Raw genomic sequence first — 23511 nt, forward strand, 5'->3', positions numbered from 1 at the left:
ATTTTAAAAGTCTGAAAGAGGTTCCATGTCAGATTTTAATGATTACTCAAAAGGATTTGTTAAGGTTTTTACGCTCTCGCTGAGCTCGTAGTCTACTAATCTGCCGTTGTACTCCCTCCTCCTAGCTTTATTATTAAGCACCATTTTCTTCGTACTTAATGTCAAATAGGATTGAATAGTACAAGTACAAAAATTTTAAAAGCAGCATAGCAACATACGTTTAGAGTTCCCGATGCGATGTTAAGTTTTTCTATTATTTTCAGTTTGTTCTTAATTTATCATTTCAACGTGTAGTTTTTTTTTTTAGTAAGATGGCTTAAAATTTTTTTCGTGTGTCGTTTTATTATTAACGTTTTGTGTGTTTACTTTATTTATTAGATACACCGTTCTTTGCACTTACGTCACATAGAATTTCCGACAGCGCCTGGAGATAAAAATATTTTATTCCGTACAATGTTACCATTGCGTATTTTCAAATTGTTCAGTTTCTTAATCAAAAATTTATTAAAGTTTTACAAAATATGAAATATCAAATTCGGGCTTCCAGGTGCACATGTTCGAGTGGAGGACAATGTTATTCAAAATCGCTCTAGGTACCTTCTTTTCTCATAATGCGAGGGACATACATACATACAGATTCTTCATTATTTAATTTCCTTAGAGATAATATAGGGGGATAATATTTGGTGGCAACAATTTGAAATGTGATCCACCGTTTATAGTAGACGACACACGTTTCGAGACTAGTAGCTCATTCGGGCAAACGCCCTCCTGGGGTAATAAAGTGATGACCGTATAAAATTATTTCTTTGCAAATTCACAAAACACACAATTTAGTTCATAGGTAACCGAAATTTTGAACTGTGACTTTGGAAAATATGAAATATAAGTAAAGAAATAATATAAACGAATCACACCAACATAAACTTAAAAATGAAATAAAACTCAACTTCACTTTTTTTTCCTCTAAAAGAAATGTTCAATGTATTTAAAGAAAGTCTCAAATAGAATATCCTTCTTCAAGAGTAAAATTATCCTGCTGTGTTATTATGTTAACTTTCATGTATAATTTGTTTTGTTTTATTTCATTTTATGAAAAATTGCATGGTAAAACAAACTAAATAAGAATGTTATAATTTTCGAAGGTGAAGGAGAAAGAAAGACATAGAAAATCTATAAGCATTTTAAAAATTTATGGACTGATACAACCAAAAATAAAGCCATTGGCTGAGGCTAAAGGTATCTGTTAATTATGATAATTATATGAAGATGGAATAAAATTCATTCGCTATGTGGAGAAGATTATAAAAAAATTTAGCTGAAGAGAATTTAAAAGTAAAATTAAACCGTGATGAGAATACTTTATACGATAAAACACTAAACCAAAGAATACTTTTTTAGAGAATTTACGTGGAAGAGGCTTTAAAGAAAAACTACCTCGCATTTATGTCACATGCTAGGCAAACGACGAAAGCCTGATGAATCCTGTTCATTTCGTCAGAAGTCGAAATTGTAATACTTGATCTCTCTTCAATGGTGTTTTACTCTGGAAATCCAATTACAGATAAATCATTTAATTTCTCTTTCCCATGCGTATATCTAAAATTCCTGAAACTTTAAATATTTAATCTATACAGAATGCACACAAAATTGATAAAAAATTGACGAAATTTATTTTTAAAAAAATCACAGTTTTGAAGCTTTTTACACAAAAGTAATCGTACAATTTGTTTTAGTATGACAGACCACAATCAGTAGTTACAACTTTAAACTACTAAAAATGTTGAACACAAGACAGTTCAAAGCGCAACTGACAGTGAATGTTGCACGGTGATCTCAGAATACTCTGAATTCAACTGAAAACTGAAGCTCTCTCTGGTCTTGAATAGTTTTCCTCTGTCTGCTGGTAAATGTTCAGTACATTCGATTTCTCGAAACTGCTGGAAGGATATATAGTAACATAGGACCTGGAGATATAGTAACATAGATATATAGTACATATAGTAACATAGTAACATAGGACCGGATAGAGTTACAATCATATAATGATTGGAGTTAAAGTTACATAGAGATCGGAAAATTTTACTCAAAAAAATGAAATGGTCTCTAAGTTTGGCGACTTAACTAAATTAGGCGCCAAAAATAAGTCGTCAAGTCTTTTGCGTCGAAACGGATTCCATACCCGTACCTTGTCACCTTCAATGAATCGATATCCTATAGCTGTCGTTTTTTGTCGTTAAGTTACATTCGCTCACTTGCAAAACTGTGCATTTCTCCAAATTGTGCCTAGAGATTTTGAATGTACTCCTCAAGGGCTGAAGTCGCATCTGGATAACCAAGCAACATATCACAAAGTAAAAGAAGGTCGCGACCGAAGAGCATCTGAGATTTGGATTAGCCGGTAGTCTCGTGGACAACACTGCAATACGCTAGTAAAAAGAAAGTCAATCCCAGTCCTATTGGTTTCTGGAAACCATCAAAGAAAGGTTTTTAAGACGCTTCGATTAAACCTTTCTAACATTCCGTTTGACTGTGAATGCAAAGTTGCCGTTTGGGATTCGTCTATGCCAAGTAGTTTACAGAGTTCTTTATTTACATGCAACTGAAGTAAAGGAATGCAATTGAAGAGGGATTCCAAACCTGGAAATCTTGTGTTATGTAATTAACTCTACTAAACATTTCTTTGATCAAAGATAGGATAGGCTTCATATAAAGTAATAAATGTCATCAAGAATGTGTTTTGTGCCAATAGCAGTCAGAGGTTCTAGGATGTTGAAGGTGATGCATTCAAAAAGTTATCTTACATTGTAACGTTGCAGCTTCCGCCGACTGTCTTTGTTCGTTCTTTTTCCAGCTCGCGCAAGCATTCCCAGATTGGTCTCGCTTTTGCACTTCAGCTCTTGCTTTACTTCGGCAGAAGCGCTCTCTTTATGTAAATCCTTTATTATTCCGAAGTGGCCTTCTGTCAAACCGTTCAGTAGTTCTTTAAAGAAATCCAAGGTACTGGATACTAGAAGTATCAGAGACTATCGGAAAGCCATCCATCATCCGATTCGAAATTCCGGTACATGATGTCGTTTAGAATATGGAGATAGCGCTAGACAGCCCAATATTGTTTTGTCGTAGAACTACAGACGGAAATTTCTGCCAGATAGGTTTCTCATTTCAAAACACCGTCAGTTCAATTATGGGTTAATGTCGCCATCTTTTGCATCGTCTTATATTTTCCGATGCTGAATAGTGATAAAGATACAGCAGAAATATGATGCCATATTTCTGCTGTATCTTTATCTATCTGCTTATTTAGCCTTCGAGATTTTTTAATTTAAGTCTACGATGCCTAAACTGAGTGCAGAAGGAGTTTTCTACAGTACACGTATTAGTGGAAATGATTTGGAATTTAACTATGGCCAGAAATACTTTTCTGTGGCCCAGTTATTTCTTTCCTCTTTTAGATAGACAATTGCTGCAATATGCTGCGACACGTTCTTGACCGTTTATGTTTTAGAGCGAAACAGCACTGACAATGTCATTGCTCCCATCTATATCAAGAATTAATAGTTTATCAAGCTGAGAGAAGGAGAGGACTGTTGCAGATAGTAAAGTCTCGTTCATCCGTCCGCACATTCTTTTGTCACAAGAATGTTTGCTTTCTCTTTCTCAGCATGTGAAGGGGTCTTACCAAAGGATTTACTGAAGCATCGATAACGTCGCTTTCTTTTCATATCCTTTAAAAGTTTTCTTACGTTTTGCTATCCATTGCTCTTTCGCAATCGGTAAATGTTTTGTAAGTTGCTTTATTGGTGGTTGATCCCTCGTATGAATTTTATGCTGCGCCAAACTGGTTCTTAATACTACCGAAACGAGCCAGTTTGCAATAAAAAGTTTTTCACGTAACCATTCCTTCCTTTAGGCACATAGCCATCGCATGTTTTTTCAAACCGAATAGGATTATTCTCTCAGTGCCAGAATGTTTTTCCTTATTTTAAAAGTCCAAGGAAATATTTTACTTCCTTACAAAGTCTAATCTGAGTATACAAGGTTCTACAATATATATATCTGTCATATATACTGTGTGATTGTAGGCGGCACTTTCAAACATGATTTTAACGTTTAATATTTCATGAATATCGATTTTATTACCGGTCACAGGATAGAATGTAACCCAGGGCAGCATTTAGATTAATTTACTTCCCAATCATTGTGCGAGATACTTTTGGATAGTGGTAACACTGGCTCTTGTATCGATGGTCAAATTGCAAAGATTTCCATTCATATGTACCATGATGAAGAGTCCATGACTACCACGAGTCATCTCAGTAATATGCAGCACTTTAAAATGGGGCTTCTCAATATCTGACAATCTGCCAGATGGCCACTAATTTGTTTCTTTGCGTCCTTCCTGGGAAGTGAGCTTATTTTCCGCGCCTTGGAATGTTCTGCAGTTCCTTCGTATGTGATCTCGCCACTGCAGTTCCGGCATTTTTGGGTTGGTTTCTTCTCACTCCTATTCCGTCACACGACACTGCCTTTGTCTAGTTAAATCAACTTTCAACTTGATAAGAAGTCACTTTATCCACTGAGTCTTGGACTTCAGCAGCTCTGACTGAGTAGAGGTCTCTACGTGTTGCCTGCTGGGCTGCATCGGGTTTCAGGGCATGTACTAGAGCACTTTTCAAATCTTTGACATTCGCCATTCGCAGGGCTTTCTGTACTTCAGGAACCCAGATGACATTGATGAAGTACTGCAAGGCTAAGATTTCATTTGTTTCTCTTGCGCAGTCCAAAAAGGCCGGATGCGACAGCCTTTTAACATCCGTAACGAGCCCTTTGATTGTTTCCGTGATGATCTGTTTGCGAGATTTTAACTGAAGTCTGCTAAACACTTCTCGCCTAAGCGCAGCTGAACACTGTAATTTGCTGAGATAGCCATTTACTTCAATATTAAATGACTTATTTTTACGACGATGCTTCAAATTCTGAAGTCTTTCATTCTACACTATACAATATATATTACAATTTACATAAAAGTTCACGAAAAGTATTTACGTATATACTAAAGTTCGCAACAATATATTGGGAGGAATATGTATATAACAAATGTAATTTATGAAAATTGTGCTCACAAATATATATTGTCTACCTTATATATTAATTCATTTTCTGTTTGTAATAATTTCTGAGAAAATGTTATTGTATGAATGCAATTAACGTATTGATTAATGATGTTGTTATGTATCTGAAAATTTGGGATTTTAATACTTTTTAAACACTATAAACTTAAAACTTTGATTCATAGTGCCGGACAAAATATTCAAATATCAAATAATTCAAAACAATAATATAAAAAAAATCACATTCCCATATCATATCGACATTCTTATAAACATTCGTATATTATATCTATCAATCGTATAGTGGTAGTACAATTTAACTCTTAGGTTTGCGTTGTGAGTAACCTATGCAAAAAGAAAAAAATCAATAACCCCAAATTCAATTAAACTCCATGTTTCTTAAAAGCCTCCCGGCTCAAACAAATGAAGGGACATGACAGACCACAGTAAATTATACACTAAATACACAAAGGCAATTACATTATAAGCACACATTTATTAAATTCTTGACTATATTATATAATTAAATAATGGCTAACTGATTAGTAATCCTACCAAATATTTTTTCTAAGCAAAATAACACATAATACTACACCAAATTACAGCTTACATTAATTAAGATTAACATTATCAAATTCTACTGTATCATAAGTGTAACACTAGTATTTCTCCCATTTCATCTTCTAACTTTAAGTATTTATCATGGTAATTCACTTTAAGAACACTGATAATTTTCACATCGATTAATTAATTTAAGTAATTACTCAGATCTCAACAAACATTAACATGACGACTCTTGCTTGAGTATTAAGGTAATTATTAAAGTAAAACAAATAAAAAAAAACAAATCACTCAGGGGTGAAGTCCATACTGCACACTCGGGAATACCTTTGTAAACTGATTAATAAGGTGATTTGACAGCTCTCGATCGTCTAGCGTCCAAAGTTTACTCGAGCACCACATTATTCCTGCTGTCCTTTATTCACAAAACCCTCGTTAATGGAGGTAGACATTTCTTGCGAATTTTAAAGATGACTTGGTTGAAACACCACTGGAGCTGTCCTTACAACAAATTCCAGAGCACGAAAGGATGAAAAATCGACGCAGCTGACAAAGGCAGAATAAACAGCATCGCACACCTTAGACGGATCCTACACGAGTCTCTTTCATTCTGGAAGCCTCGAAACCCACGAAAAGAAACGTAGAGCACCTTTGGAACAAAATCTAATTAGGAAGTCAAAGTCGGTAAAAACAGGAATACCGCATCAGGATATCAGGATCACCAAGAGAATCTGCAGTACAGTTCTTGGGACCAGAGAATCGGAATTCTATGCTGAGCTCTACGCCTTATGCCAACGCAAATTCTCGCCATCTAAACGCCTAGAGAAAATCATACCGGCTGCCCGCTGGTTCACGCGGCTCGCGAGAGCAAGACCCGAAGGGTCAAGCCCCCACATTTTCTCCTCTTACTCTTCTTGAAAATCAGAATCAGAATAATCTTTAGTCTGGTGCAAGCACCCAGGAAATCTCGGTTTCTCCGCCTCTGTGAGTTCATAGGCTTTCAAAAAATCATCAAATTAAATCTTACCAATCCCGGAATTTTACGTTATCTAAATTGAGGAAATGACACACCCATGACGAATCAAACACCAGAAAATCTGACAATGCAGTCCGAAAAACATCTGTACACATAACGTGAGAAAAAGTAGACCCCCCAACGAACAAGCGAAACTAAGCTTTACGAGAATTCAATTACCTAAACTTAGTACACCCCCACTGTCTTGAAGTAAGTAAAATTGCAACTTTAACAAAGCGACAGGAAGACGATTTCCGTTTCACACGCATTAGCTAAAAGGCGACAACACACACCCTACTGCCTCCATTGTAAGAAAAAAGGCTATAACCCAATAAACCAGATGTGTTTCCTTGCAACCGTCTCTCGCCTTTGTTACAATTCCTACTCAAGAATAACGAGTTAAATAAAACCTTAAGAGCTTAAGAATACTTTTTTCCAGATTAAAATACACATGAATACAAATAAAAATATTAGAATAATAATAACTTAAAACACATATTAGTAATTAAAATTCGCGACATAACAATGTGAAGCATATACTGTGGCACTATATTTGAGTTTCATTAAATAATTCGGTTTTAATTTACATCTCTCTTGTTGCCTCATTTAATCACGGGCTTGTTAGTTGCAGAATTAATGCATATTTGAGTGGCAAACACCTTAGTGTAAAGTTAGAGGAATAGCTCTTTACTATGCGTGGGTGTTTTGAATTAACTCCGATTCCATGTAACCCTGCTTGTCACTTGACAAACTGGCTTTCCCTCGCGCAAGAGTAAACTTTCAAAGTTGATTTGGTTGGTAAATTCAGATTTTGAGTAGCTGTCAGTAGTCGCTATCAGAAGTTAATGATATTCTGTGCTTACAAGAAATTTAAAGGCAAACTTTGTGTTCAGAACCGTGTACAGACGACTGATAATTTTGCGTCGTAATAATTTTAATTGACCCCTCACATGTGAAGAGGTAGATTAAATTTAAAGCGTTTTAATTTAAGTGGTTAAATTTCTATGAGTGTTTGTTTACTTGTGAAGTTTGGTTAAGTTCGTGGTGAAAACTCTTTCAAGATCTTTAAGTAACCCCTAGGTAAATTCTACTTGAGTTAGAATTAGTTTAAGCAGCCGATAGGTGATATACTATTTTTTATCACAGAAAATATACCATTATCTAAACAATTACAAGAACATTTATTTAACGGGAAGCATAATAGATGAGACTTGAAATGGCAACAGGTACTTGCAACACCGGAAATCATTCTTCAATCATTGGATAGTCCATTGGTGTTGTGAGAAGTCGGAGGGAGGGAGAAATTTATCCCTTAACTCTGAGGGATTCACTACTTCCCTGCGGGCGTCAACTGATCCTGTCTTAACAAGGGTTAAAGAGCTCCCACACTGACTTCCGCTCCAAGATGGCCGCCCTTTTCATCAGGAAAAGTGCCCCGTTTCCGGATGACCGACTTCCGGAATGACGTCACCGATCATTATTATGAGGGAACGTCTGTCTCTCATTCCTGGAGTAAGAGATCGAAGTCAAAAGGGAAGAAGGAAATGGAGGAGGGAAGGTCTTTCAGGAGTTGTAGTAGGGAAGGAAATGTTGAAGAACTGCTAAAGATAAATAATAAAGGTTATGAAAAACAGTTTAAAAAATAAATACCCTCACTCTGCAAACACGTTACTGCTATATTAAAAAAAAATGTAGTTACGCTTATGTTTGCGCAAATTTAGTTGGGCCTTGTAGAACGCAGGTTTCAAAAGCGTGATAAATTGGCAAATAAAAAATAAATCATTAAATTAATAGTAAGCTCTTAGATAATAAATTAACATACTAGAGCTCATCATTTTTGGAACTCGAGCTGCAATTACTATTTCACTTAAAAACTTTGAAATACCGGATCTGAGTTCTCCACAAAGATTTACTTTAAATTGAATATCCATCCAATTCTTAATTATATTTTGAAAATTGATAAATTTTTGGTCTTAAATTTAGATTGAAAAAAAAATTTGGAAAGCTGTAAAAGACGAATGAATATTTCAAAGAAACTCTCAAATCCTCTGTATTGGTAAACTTTAAAATTAAGCACGTTTGTAGTTATTAATTAACTATTTAACTCAAACATAACTGTTTGTAGAACTGTGGGAAAGTATTTAAAAACATTCTGTCCAGACTTCGGAATATAATTCTGCAAAGTTGATAAAAAATAAATATACATTGTCTATACATTTTTGGTTCTCTTCTGTTATCAGGATACGATTAAAAATGTATATATGTATGCATACATGTACATATGCATGTGCATATATATATGTGTGTATTCACATACATAAAGCAGGTACATATATGCACGCAACCATGAACACATACATACATCCATATATGCATGCATCCATGCATTTCTGAATCCGGTCCCGATAATAGAAATGTACTCATTTTTTATATATGCACGTAAATACTTGTAGATAAACACTGAATGCCTCAAAGTTAAAATTTTAATTGTATCGTAAGAATTGAAAGTGAAAATTTAGCGTTACCGAGATACAAATATAAAAATGTGTTTTAAATAATATCTAACCAAATATCAAACTGATTTCAAAGCTTCTAACTCTTTCTTGAGTACATTTTCGTTTGCATAAAATAACGTGTAGCGGTAATGATGAAAATTTACAGAAATATCAAATTAACAGTTTTCTGTGTACATACCTTTTATTTTAATTTCATTTTAACTATAACCTTCTTCAAACGTTTTAATGATTTACTAGTTTCGATTTATACCATTTAACCTTCAAATAAAATAAAATTTAAAAATATGTCTTTTGAAAGAATAAGTATTTATTTAAAGTGGATATGATACTTAATGCAATAAAAGCAAAAATAATATTAAATCATATAGTTTAATGGGAATAGTAAATTAAATTACAGAATCCAGCTACAAATTTATATACTGAATAATGAATACGTGGGGAACCCATGACGAATTCAAAATTATAATGGCTAATACATTTGGCAATCCAAATAAAATTATTAGAAACTTTAAAAAATAATGATTTATCTACTTTAACAATGAAATTAAATTGATAGATTTCTTTATTTAGGCGCTCCACGCATTTATTATTCGCATTATAAAAGTGAAGAGGAATTCTGTAAATATAATTACTTAGAATTATTTAATATTTTATTCCCATTAAAACTATACGATGAATTATGTTTCCCGTTTTAGAGCATTAATTATCATACCCATTTTAAATGAAATGAAAGCTCATTCTATAAAAGCTTTTTTAATTTAATTTTCTTTTCTTGTCTTAAGTCTCATTTATACGTTATTAATGATGAAATTTTTAATACTTACTAAAAGAAAATTGATAAATTATAAGAAAATTATTAAATAAAGAAAAATAACTGAATGTCATACAGAAAAGAAATCGCTTTGAATGTTGAGTTTCTGAAATTGAATGTAATAACAATGTTACAGCAAGCAAAATCTAAAATGAAATAACGAACGCGCCATTTTTATGAAATTTCATGAATATCGCCAATTACTCGTGAAAACAAATGAATTTAAATATTTTTCTCTGCATCATATTAGATTCAAAATTTTATTTTCTAAGACTATTCGAATTAGAAGACTATCATAAGAGTGTTAAAATGCGGGTAAACATCAATAAAGTGAAGTCTCTGATCCTAAAAAGAAATCCACCAACTCAAAGATCCATTGCGAAAAATGTCCTCTGGCACAGCGGTCGCCAACCGGTGGTTCATGGACTACTGGTGGTCGGTGAAAACTTTTGGTGGTTCGCAGGAAATTTGGGACATTATTTATATTTTTATGAAGATTCAATTTAAAAAATGACGAGTAATAAAAACCAATTATGGAACATGAATTATACTTTTTTTTAAATTTTAGCTACTACTCTCAGCGAAATTTCTTCTTAATTTAGCGACTTTTGCAGGTGTATCTAGCGGCATTCGAAAGTGAAAGTTGGCATCCAAGGATATGCTGTTGTTATCGGTAATAGCGCGAATTGTAATTCTCTTTCCTTTTGAATTACAAACATATGCTATTGTAGTCGTTAATAACACAGTTTTGCTACTTGTCAATAGGCAACTTGATGGATTTTTATGAGAACCATCTGCATTCTTATTTATAATTGCATCACTGGAATTTTCCGTTTTCTGTGTCTAACTGCTAATCGATGGCGCCATTGCTGAGTAAACGATGATTACCATGTTTACAATAATAAAAAATTGGTGGCATAACGCTTTCACTTTATTGATATTGCTTTTCGGATGCCGGTTTGTTCTTGCTTTTCGTGAAGTTCCTTTACAGTGTGAAGTTCTTTACAGGAAATGTGAAGCTTCCTCTACAAGAAGGTAAGATTTTTGTATTTTTCAATGTGAACGAAATATGTGTATCAGTGAGATGTTGTTTTAATTGTTACTCATAATCGGGGGCGTAGCCTGAATTTCCATAAAGGCATGCTGTTGAACACCAAATGTTTCGAAAATTATATTAACAAATGAAAAATAGAATTACATGTATTGGAAAGTTGAACATTGTTTTTACGTATTATTATGTTGGTTTTAAGGTTTTATTTTTCACATTACGTATTAATATGTTGTAATTAAGGTTTTTTTCACATTAGTGGTTCGCCAAATATAAAATTGTATATTTAGTGGTCCGTGAAGTTCTAAGGATTGACGACCGCTGCTCTGGCACTATAAATAAAATCATTCATAAAGGTTTGAAGTTAAAAACAATGTTTAAAACTAAAGTTCATCTGCTTTTAACAAAGTGTATTTCGGAAAGAAATGCAGATTGTAGAAAATTATACGAAAACTACCAAGCTGCTAATAAACAGAAGTTTATGGTAACACTAGGGTAAACCATGAGTATATTTAAATAACTAATAAAACAAAATCATCTCAACTAACGCAAATTGACCGTACAAACTGGCTTTGTCAGTGTAAAGAAAAGTTCCAAAGAGATTCATGTTAGTTGCAAGATTTTATTATAATATTTAATTAAAATTCAGAAAAGTCTCAAGGCTAAAATCGATTCACTGTACTATCATTGGAAAATTTTAGAGCCAACTTTTGACGATGAAATTCCAACCTGATGTGGAAAAGATATCAAAACGTTGAGTTTCATACAATCAAAGCCCTCTGCCACATATCCAAACCTACCGTCTTTTACTTAACAAAGAAAGAATCAGAAACAGGAAAAAATGTTTGTCTGTATTCGCATACCTATAAAATCACCTTGACTCTTTTTACATGGCTTTCTGCGCTTTCAGTTGTTAAACTAACTCTTAGTAAAATGTCATCCAAGAACATTGAACGGAGGAAACAACTTTATTTGGAAAACCTTTAGCCTTTAGGCCTTTTAGCCTTGAGATTTTTCAGAGTTTTAATTAAATATTATAATAAAATCCTGCAATTAACATGAATCTTTTTGGTTGACTCCATGAGGAATGGGATAAAATTAACATGATGGTGGTAAGAAAAAATTAACTTGTGGAAACGTTACGTATGGAAAATTCGAGCTAGAGCTATAACCAAGGATACTTGCAGAAAGAAGCAAGTCGTCTCAAGAAACACAAACTTTATGCATAAAAATTATTTAAAAAAAATTCGCTTTTATAATATGTGAACGAACTTTTATAGGCAATAAAATAGCAAAATTATTATATTTTCGTTTTACTCAATAAGCGAAAACATCACCAAAATATAAAAATTTGTATTAAACTTGTAAGTTTTTTCTGTTAGTTAAGCTAATTATCTTATTATTTTCGATTTACTTTCACTTCTGCTGCCGCTAACTCCCAGCAAATTATGCTAAATCGCCGCTGAGTTTTTGAGTTTCGATCGAAAGCACTTGGCAGCATAGGCTGAGAGTCACTTTTCTTAAGCTTCCCTTCTAAGTGAATTTTAATTATCGGCTCGAACTTGGATAGCCGCCTTTTCTTTGCTAAAATTTGAGACCAAGCCAGGGTTTAGTATATAGAGCTGGTTTTATATTCATTTCAACATAAACTGAACGTGTGTTCTGAATCCCCCGCCAGTATCGGAGTTCTGTATCTGTTAAACTTTCTGATTTCATACAATAGTTGTGTTGATATACAATATATTGTGTTGATATACGAGATACAATAGTTGTGTTGATATACATATTAATAAATAGCTTTTACCTTATAAGGTAGTTTAAAAAGAGAAAATACCTTACTTTCTTCCAGTTTGCCTCCTTGGTATAATGGTAGCACATTCGACACTTAACAGAGAGATACAGGTTCGAATCCTGGTAATTTTTCATATATCCTGCTTCAAAATAACCTAATGATTCTAAGACCTTTTAAGGTATAGTTAAAATTTATAACAGTTATTTTCATTTTAACGTCCCTTCAATATCAATTCTTGTTTCCACATGAGTTTTTAGAATCGTTTTGAATTCAAATGAGTTAGAAGTATTAAAGGAAGGTTCAAGACTTCGTGAGAGAGCGCTAGGAATTTTTAGTAGAGAGTGTTTGCTTTCGGGCTAAATCTCTCTTGCAGCTGTTACGCTCGGCCGTATTATTTCGTGCCTTTTGATATTCGCCGGCTAGTTTAAATTCAGGGCCAACTACGTTAGATACTTGTGTTTAGCTTCGGATATAACTCCTTTAGTTAGTTATAGTTTAGTTTCTTATTTCTTATTCTGAGTTCAAGCCTGAGTGAAGGCTTTGTTGTAAGCCCGAGAAAGGGGCCTACTGTTAATCTTATTTGAATGACTTAAAGGGTAGTTTAACCCTTCTTGAGTCTATCTCTTTAGCTATATGAACTCAGCGATAAGTTGCTATACAGTTCACTACGTTCCTCAAAGTTCATCTTAGACATAAGGAGTGAGAAACTCTACAGCTTTAAGCCTTCACCTTGGGTAATGATAGTTTTAATAAGAAGGTTGGCATGACGAAGAGACGTCTGACAGTTTTTGCGGTCATTGAAGTAATTTTGGTAATTAAAAGTAATAGAATATATAAATTACTTGGATTTAAAATGATAATGATGTATCTTTTGAAGCCCGGGGATAATCCATGTATTTACCGCCTGGGGGAGTCTATGAATTTTTCCCCTCGTTCGATGCACAATAAATAGATAAAATACGTTAGAATGGTACAAGGAAATAAATTAACATTTTATGTTTATTTTTGAAGTAAAGCTTTATAAAGGTATTTTCTCTCTCCTTTACGCATACCTCTGGGGTGAAACTGGAAGCATGTTTTCCGCGTATTCGGGAGGGCCAGAGTTCAAATTCCGGGAAAGGAATCGCGCATATTTCACCTCCCAGTATCGATATTACCTCAATGACTCTACAACTTTATTTCCAGTATTTCAAAATTGTATTATTACTTAGCTTGTTTTTCTATTCACACAGCCACATCCATTGTAACGACTCACCTCATTGCTTTAGCTGCTGTAATGCAGACAACATAGAAAGACTTCTTAAATACAAAATATATATTTATAGGTCTTGAATAATTGTTAACAAAACTCTCTGCAACAACTACAGCTTGTGAGGAAGGTAACAGGGAAATATTTGAAGCTTTGTTCTGGAGTTTGTATTTTAGGAAAAACTACTGAAGTTCAAATTGATTGTCCTCTGACGCCCCTGTTTCGCTTTCCCTACCAATAACGAAAACTCCTTATTAATGTCATTGTTATCATAATTTAGTTCGTGTTCATATTTTTCGTTCGAAAGTATCTGAGGAGTAAAGAAGGCGTAACAAAAGTATGTGTTAAAATTTTGCAAATATTTCTTAAAATGCTTTATCTAGTGTACAAATCATTTTCCTCTTAAGTTTGATTTCATATATCAATTCAGAATCTCTTTAGTGTTTGCTTAATTTGACGACAGATATGATGAATTTATGTAAAAAAGTGTTTCGAAGTGAAAATGCCGCTCCAATAAACATATCGCTGTATCCTGGCGGAAGAAGTTTGGACAAGGACACAAAACGTAGCGCTTGTTAACATCTGCATTCATCCTTAGGTGCATAACTATAATCTGCAGATTGCCTTTGAAAGCTAAATGTAAAGTTCTGTCATTAATATACGGACCTTTGCCCAGTTGGTGCCCAGTGCAGACTCATCATAGCAACAATCATCTGCGCTGTACCCCCAGAAAACGGACTATTATGAACAAAGTACACTGTAGTTAATAATGCGATTGAAAAATCTCGAAAGTCTCGGTTCTTATATTGAAAAATAGATAATACATAATTTCGGAAAGTCTACATTTTATTTCGTACATCTGTCAAATGTTCGAAACACAATTATGCGTCCGCTCCGCTTTCATCTTCCATGATATGTTATTGATTGTTTACGGTGATTATAGGTACAAGACCTTTCGTTTAATTTAGGTACAAGACCTTTCGTTTCTTTTCCTTGCCGATGAGGCTGCTAGTCCACTTAGGAAATATCTTCATCAGATAATTAAACCACGCTGACAGTTGTAATTTACCTTTCCTTGCCAAGAACATTTCTCCATGGACTCTTGAGTTTATTAGACTGGTGTTACCCATAAGGCTAAATTGTCCACTATTTCAGTTAGCGCTACTGGGGCAGGAAGGAACTGAAAAGAAGTAGAGACTAGAAAGGAATGATGTTAGGTGGTGCTTTTAAATGAAAGCGATGTGAAAAATAGCTATCATAGTTAGCATTGAGCATTAAGCTGAGTGTCGAAAACATTTGCCGCGCCTCTACAATGTATAACTAGCTGTTAAACCAAGCTTGTTGCAATAAGTTGATGAACATGTTAGGACAATGAATTGTGCAAGACACAGGTAAAAATAAAACTAGGCTTTGAAATCGTAATCTAAGAGTATTACTAATTTAGAAGATAGCTAAATATGAATAAATATAATAACTTATTTGAAACGTGCAGCTTAAGAGGAATAGGCATCAGGAGATCTAAAAGTTATACATAGTAATCGGGAAGAAATTGCTATATTTTAAAGGAAAGTTTTGAATACTTATTTACGAATTTATTACGAAATATTTCTACAGCAACCTTAAACTTGGCATCAATATTTTACTGAAGTCACTTTTATCTAATTATTATTATGGTTAAATTATAGTGGCTTTGTGCGTTACTTCAAAACCAAAGGGAGTAATAGAACTGTGCGACACAAAATAATTCATTTCTAAGGTTTTCCGTCATGAAACGTTTTTATACATTTTTCGTACTAAGGCAAAGATTTGCGGTACAGGTACCGTCTTGCTGGTCCTTCGTAATTTACAGTTTACTTAAGTTTTATCTTTTATATTTTAGATTTTTAATTGGTTTCTAATTTTCAGCAATTTCTCTTCGTAAAGAGTTTTTATATTGAGAGAGAACTTTACTTTAATAGCTGTGGTTGATATTTAAGACAATCGATTATAATTTAAGAAATGTAAGCAGAGATTTATGTTCGCGTTTATATGCATGTAGGTACAATAAGCATAAAAATGTTAATATCAAATCTATAATATTTTTAGGTTATGCCTACGTGTATTACATACAGCTTCGTTATTACTTAATAACAGAGATTAATCGTTAAGAATATTACTTATTTACAAGGTCTAAATATGACTAAAATTACTAATAGTGATATATATATTAGATAGCCAAAGACATAACCATTACTTTTCAAAAAAAAAAAAAAAAAAAAAAAAAGTTCAGTTTTACCAACCGACCGTAACCTCTTTTGCCTCTTTCAGAGGTTAGAAGTAAAGCATGCTGGGAAGTCAGAAGTACAGTGTTGGGAGGATGAAGGATGGTGATTATGATGAGAAAGTTGTGGCCGTTTCACGCGAAGTTGTCACTGAGTGTCATCACTCTTCTTGACGTTAGCGGTCTTATCTTAGCTTCCGGTAGAATATAGATAATAAAAATATACTTTCAATGACTTATTGAATGCTTTTGCGGATGTAGGAAATTAAAGGTATTTTTAGTTCATTCTAAAATTCGGAATAGTCTGTCATCAAATATGGGTGTATTGTGTTTCGTTTCGGAATACGACTTTACATAATTTGGTATGCCTTACTTATAATGGATATTATACCTTCATGTCTTTTCTCGCCTCTGATTTAGATCTACCTGAAGAAAAAAGAGAAACAAACGACGACAACAATCATAATATTTTCCTTTTTACTATTAAGACTACTTTTAGATCGTAACTTATTTCGTAACATTAGTTTAATTCTCTGTAAATGGTACAAGATATACATTTTTTGTAAACATATATACAGTGGTGGCCAAAATTGTGGGCATTTTTGGAAATTTTTATATTTTTGAACTTTGTATGCTTATAGAAAACTTTACGTTTCACAAAATGCAAACTTGTATGTATCATTTTAAAGAGAATTTATGACAATTCAATACAAAACACAAAATTCAATTATTTGCAATTCATAAAAAGTTAAGCGATAATAGTTATCGATATACATTAGATAGTGATGATTGCTGTGAGTTATCAGTACTTAATAGGGTACCCTTTATTTTTGATTACAGCTTCATATCGACGTTTCATTGAGCTGAAAAGAGTTTTAAGCTCTTCTTTCGTTATTACATGATGCCAGGAAACTATTATAGCCTCAATTAGTTCCCTTTTATTTCATGGACGCCTCATTCGGACAAGAATTTTCAAACGGTGCCACAAATTTTCGATAGGATTGAGGTCAGGACTGTTTCCTGGCCATGACAACACTTTAATATTCTTTGTACGAAACCACTCTTTCGATATCTTGGCCGTGTGGCAAGGAGCAGAATCCTGCTGAAATATAAACGAAGCATTGTTGGGAAAGAGATCTCTGGTGGAAGGTAGAAGTTTTGATTCTAGAATAGTGTCAATGTATTTTCTGGCACTCAGTGTTCCATCGATGACATGAAGGCAACCAATACCATCTGCTGACATGCATGACCAAATCATAACAGTAACTGGGTTCTTCACAGTAGCTTGAATGCAGTCAGGATGTAGATATTCTCCTATTCTACGTCTTACATATTTTCGCCCATCACTACCGAATAACGATATCTTAGTTTCATCACTTCATATAACTTGTGACCACTGATCATCTGTCCAATTAATGTGTTCCTTGCCCACTGCAGTCTTTGTTTTCGTTGCTGAAAATTAAGATAAGGCTTTTTTCGTGGAATTCTACCTCTCAGTCCAACATCTGTTAATCTTCTCCTGATTGTTCTTGAACTGACAGAAACACTACCATCATTCAGATCACTTCTCATGGCCGCTGATGACATTTTTCTATCTTGGAGACATAGTCTTTTTATTCTTCTGTCATCAGATGTGGTGTACTTTTTTCGGCCTTTTCCTTCTTTGTTTTTTATTGAATTTGTCTCCTGATATCGTAAACAAAACTTTCGGACTCCAGATGTAGTCACTGAACCACCCACCTGTCTTGCAATTTCAGCATAGGAAAGACCACTTTCTCGTAACACAATAATATTACATCTCTTTCTGGGTGCCCGATCTACTCTTTTATTTGATGCCATTGCTTCTTGACTAAATATTAAAAATTTTTACAAAAATCCCTGCTTGTAATTGCAGTGTATAAGAAACAGGTCCTCCTTCTACAGAACAAAGCAAAATAATGAATTGTTTTAAGTGTAAACACGATGTCAGCTTCTACTGGCAGTTACTAACATTTGATTGGTTCTCAGAACAAGAACAGTGATTGGCCAGGAAAGCTAGACATTACAAACCACTTCATAACTGTGTTTTTTATTTATATTAAAGTACATATAACTTTTTTGTATTGCAAATAATTGAATTCTGTGTTTTGTATTGGATTCAGTAATAAATTCTCTTTAAAATGATATATACATGTTTGCATTTTGCGAAACGTAACATTTTCTATACGCATACAAAGTTCAAAAACATAAACATTTCCAAAAGTGTCTACAATTTTGGCCACCACTGTATGTAATTGCATGTAGTAAACACATGTTAATATTTGTTTCTTTTTTTTCTTTTCCTTACTTGCATTACTATAATGCTTACCAAATCTAAAAATAAAACATTACTTACTATAAATTCACCTTTTTTATAAATTTTAAACTTTCTATCATAAATTTGCATCGCTATTAGCACCGACCAGGCAACCATTAGAAGCTCCTTTTTCCTTTTGTATTAATGTCCATTGTTCTTTTGTATTTCCAATAGTAAGTTTCCAAAAATTCTTTCTTTTCCTTACTTGCATTACTATAATGCTTACCAAATCTAAAAATAAAACATTACTTACTATAAATTCACCTTTTTTATAAATTTTAAACTTTCTATCATAAATTTGCATCGCTATTAGCACCGACCAGGCAACCATTAGAAGCTCCTTTTTCCTTTTGTATTAATGTCCATTGTTCTTTTGTATTTCCAATAGTAAGTTTCCAAAAATGTTTGTTCTTTGTTAATTTTTTATATATTTTTTAATTTACATTTTAATTTTAATATTAATTTTAATATTAGCTAATAGCGCATATTTTATTTTTGCTCTATTAAGCATTGAACTTATTTCATTTAAATTTGTTTTTATACATTTTTATTTCATATGAAAGGACGGCTGCTGTGTCAACTAGTAACACACAATTTTTGGATGACCTATTATAATTAACTGAAAACAGTTCCTAAGCTAATTTTGGATGACTAAAAACGCAGTGGCTTTCCTGGGAAGAGGGATTCCATTGAATCTAATCTACCTCCTCTTGGTGACATTGAATCAGATTTTGATTGTATTCTTCTCTCTATTTTATATATTTCTATATATTTCTGTTGTTTTCGGAATTTCTTCTGGCTTGGAAACATTTAGCTTTTACGCCATACTTGGGGGGGGGGTTGCATTTTTATGGGGAAATTTTACGATTTTATTGGTTTGAGATTTCATGTCTTTGTGGAGTTGGCTCTAAATTTCTAACTATTTTGTCTCTCTTTCATATATATAATATAAAAATATTATCGTGTGGTTAGCTTTTCATCTTGAACACGTCGTTATCTTTTTCTGGTTTCCTTCTGCCAGTTTGCTAATTCCTGCTATCTGCTATCTTTGAATATATTTCAATAATCTAAAAGGTGACGATGTTCATGAGAAAAGACGCTGAATCAATTTATCTATATCAACATTAAAAGTATCTGTCAACGAAAAAAAATATTTTAAAAATTAATATTATAACAGCCATGATTTCAAGTATCTCTGTTTTTCTCTTCTAAGTTATATATATATATATATTTATATATATGTTACGATGAAACACCGAAATCTGGAGAATGTCGACTTTCACCGGTGAATGTCATCATTCACATAGTCGCTTGGTGTATGTCCGAAATATTTTCCACATACTCTTATTTCTGACTTACACCGGCGAATGTCAAAATTCACCATGTACTAATGGTGAATGTTGAACATATAAGAATATTATATTTCCTTCTCCGTAATTCATTCACGAAAAAACGCACTTAAGACTCAGAATAAGAACTTAAGAATATAAGAACTTACAGTACATTGAAAATGAGAAAGGAAAATAATAGAAGTTATAAACTTACCAAATTATGTGATTCAAATCTTATTTATTACAACAACTTAAACTATTATGACACTTTATTGCACAAGAGGGCCTTGCTTTTACAACTGCATTTATTTGTGGAACGCTTCCTTTTGGAATGGCAGCGTGTACATATACTCCTCTTTTCGACCTACACCAGAGCATATCTGTGATTGTCGACATACACCGGTGAGGGTCCGAATGTACAAAAATGTAAAGAAATATTCGATCTTTCACCGACGTGTTTGGTGAATGTTGACATTCTCCGGTGAAAGTCGACATTCTCAAATTTCGGCCTTTCAAGGTAACATATATATATATAGAGAGAGAGAGTAGAGAGATAGAAAGTGACAGACGGGCAGACAGGAATGTTGAGTCATTACATATGAATAAGTGTATAGATATCATATTCGTAGTTAAAGCGTACATAACGAGGTTTTTACTGCAATTTTTTATGTAAACGTAATTATAAATGGTATCTTAAATAACTGAAAGTTAATCAAAATCCTAAGTTAGCATTACTTTAATACTCAGCCAGTTTGCAAGTTTCTTTTCCCAGTTTCCTGACATAATTAATAAGGGTTCCTTCTGTTACGTTTTATATATTTTTAAAAAATTATAGTTTTTCATTTTAAATTTACCACAGATTCTAACAGTTTAGCAGCATTAAATAGCTTTATCATCAAAAATCATAATTTCGTTCTCACTTTACTTTCACCTTCAACATTATAGAAGACGCAAAGGAAAGTTCTATAATTTTGGAAATCAAGCGGAATCTTACAGTAGATAAAATAATCTAGAAGATTCTCAAAATCTTATATATTTTAACCTGATGCAACATAAAGACATTTGGTGAATTCTGAAAATATGATCGTTTCACCAAGATGCGTGGCACAAAATTTGTTGTTATTGTGACTTATCTCACTTGTTTGACTGCAACATCAGAAGAAGCCCATGAAATCCATCATGACGAGGAGTGCGAGATTGCGCCTGTCGTTGGCAACAGCCTTAACCACCCACTATACAGGTAACAGGAGAACTTAGCTCAAGTCCGTCCCCAATTTTGATGGAGAGCACACTGGTGAGATGGGTCCGAGGGTCTCCCACCCCTCTTCCCCACCATTAACCTCTCAGTAGGACTTTCGGTTCGACGCATGATTACAGTTCCCTCATGCCGAACAGACGCTATACATTTACAAACACCCATGCCTTGTTCGCGATTCTAACCCGGGTCCTTCGGAACGGCAGTAAGAGTCATTAACTACTATCCCGGTTAGGCGGCCCACAGGATTTACTTATTATTATGTTCTAGTTATAATACAATACGTTTTTTCTTAATAACATTGAAAAATAATTCTGAATTAGAAAATTGTTGAAAAGAGTTTCAAAATCAAAATTTTCATGGGTATAAAATGAAGAAAACGAAACGGTGTATTATATTCATATCTACTGAAAGTTGTGGAATGGTATATTGTAACTGATTTCCTTTTAGAACAAATTATGGAAATAAAATAATAATACCAACCTTTTGTAAATAAATCAGGAGAGCATTATTAGAGATAGATAACTATGAGTTCTAAGTGGAGTACGTACATGTATAATAGTACCGAACAGCAAAACCAGACGTAAAAAGGAAGATGATCAACTTCTCTAGTTCTCATCAAGAACAAGACTGTTCGTTCTTCGGAGCACAGCGCTCGGAAGTGTGCTTGAAGTGGTGAACTAATTAGAAAAAATATGGGTATTTGAAGCTCAAAACTGCAAAACGCTCATTTGGTGCTTTCTGCAAATGCTTTGGCGTTGTTAATTCAGTGTAACATTTATCATAATTAGTTCAATATATCAGCACAGTTATTGATTTCCAGCCATCGAAATACTGAAGAATAACGTTTCTTCATCGCGAGATTTTAAAGGCTTCATTTTTTCATTCACTATTATTTAGCTGATTAAGAATGAAAGAAAGTAAGGTTAAAAACCTTGAATATATTAAAGCAACGGTTCTCAACCTTTTAACTAATGCGTACCATCTAGACAAAACATGAAACACTTTAGTACCACCACTACATTTTAAAATTTCTCAATAGAAATATAGGAAAAAAATATATTTTGCCGTTTGCACAACCTATTGGCTATTTGTATGAAATATGCACGCGTAAAAAATATTAAATTAAAATTGGTTACCATTTTAATTATCAAAATTTAAGTTATAACACTTTAATTCTAAAACTTAGTGCGAAATTTGAGTCTGATTTAGAGAGATTAGTTTCTTTATGTCTGGTCTTATTTCATTTATTTTTAACATTAAATTAGGATCCACTTTTGATTTTGTTCTATATTTATTTTTCAAATACAACATGGAAGAAAATTCTTGTTCACACAAATAGGTTGCACAAAAAGGCAATAAAAATTTAATAGCTTTATTTTAATAGCTTTATGCCGTTAAATCCGTTTTTTTTAAGTTCAGCTAAAAGTTAACAAGGTTATTTTTTAAATCTTCAATTAGAGTTCGATCCCGAGAAATTTTTATCAATTGTTCTTTTTCTTCACGAGATAAAATTTCAGGTACACTTGAATAAAATGGATTTCTAATCCAAAACTTCGTTTTCATAATCCTCAGGAAAAACGTGATGAAATTATTTAGTAATGAAAAAGAATTACTTTTAATTTCGGATGCTAGTTCTTCTTTTATTTTGTAATTATTTTTGGTTACAAAATTTCTTAAAGTGGTAAAAAGTTAAAAAATATTATTATCAAATTCTTTGATTATTAGCTCGAGGTTTTTATCATTGCATTTATTTTATCTCTAACAAATTAACACTTTGTATTTGTAATCCTAAATATAATTCATTTAACTTTCCAAAAATATCAGCTAAATAGGCTAAACGCGTCAAACGTAATTCACTAAATAAATATTTTTCATAAATATTGTCAACGACTATGAAATTTTCATTTGCAGTTGTTCTATTATGAAAAGATTCACAAAACAAATACTCTTCGGCAATTCGTTTGTTATATTCAAAATATACGTAAACTAATAATTGAACAAAGTTCGTTATATCGGTACATTCATTCAACTGCAATCCGAAATACTCCAGTGTTTTAATTTTTTAATAAGTGTCTCTTTTATGGAATTTGCCACTTCATGAATTCGTCGACTTACTGTATTATTTAATAACGGAATATTATTAAGTTCGTTTGCCGCGTTTTCGCTAATAATGTTAAAATGATACCTCTAGCTTCTGGTAATATAAGCTTTTCTCCTACAG

The 23511-nt window shown here is 33.1% G+C and overlaps 2 protein-coding genes across 4 annotated transcripts in view; one reads left to right on the forward strand and one right to left on the reverse strand.

Moving 5' to 3' along the window:
- Window positions 1-23511, reverse strand: part of LOC118201050 (synaptic vesicular amine transporter-like) — a 231192-nt gene that overhangs the window by 129548 nt on the left and 78133 nt on the right. The window lies entirely within an intron of this gene.
- Window positions 10695-23511, forward strand: part of LOC118201065 (LRP2-binding protein-like) — a 99830-nt gene continuing 87013 nt past the window's right edge. Inside the window, exon 1 of the mRNA XM_085825690.1 lies at window positions 10695-11052. Within this exon, the coding sequence (XP_085681816.1) occupies window positions 10898-11052 (155 nt within the window). The 5' untranslated portion in view covers window positions 10695-10897. The remainder of the gene's footprint in view (window positions 11053-23511) is intronic.

Source organism: Stegodyphus dumicola, chromosome 10 (genome assembly GCF_044657685.1).
Source record: "Stegodyphus dumicola isolate Sdum_Otavi_A_Nest chromosome 10, ASM4465768v1".
NCBI classification, from domain to species: domain Eukaryota; kingdom Metazoa; phylum Arthropoda; class Arachnida; order Araneae; family Eresidae; genus Stegodyphus; species Stegodyphus dumicola.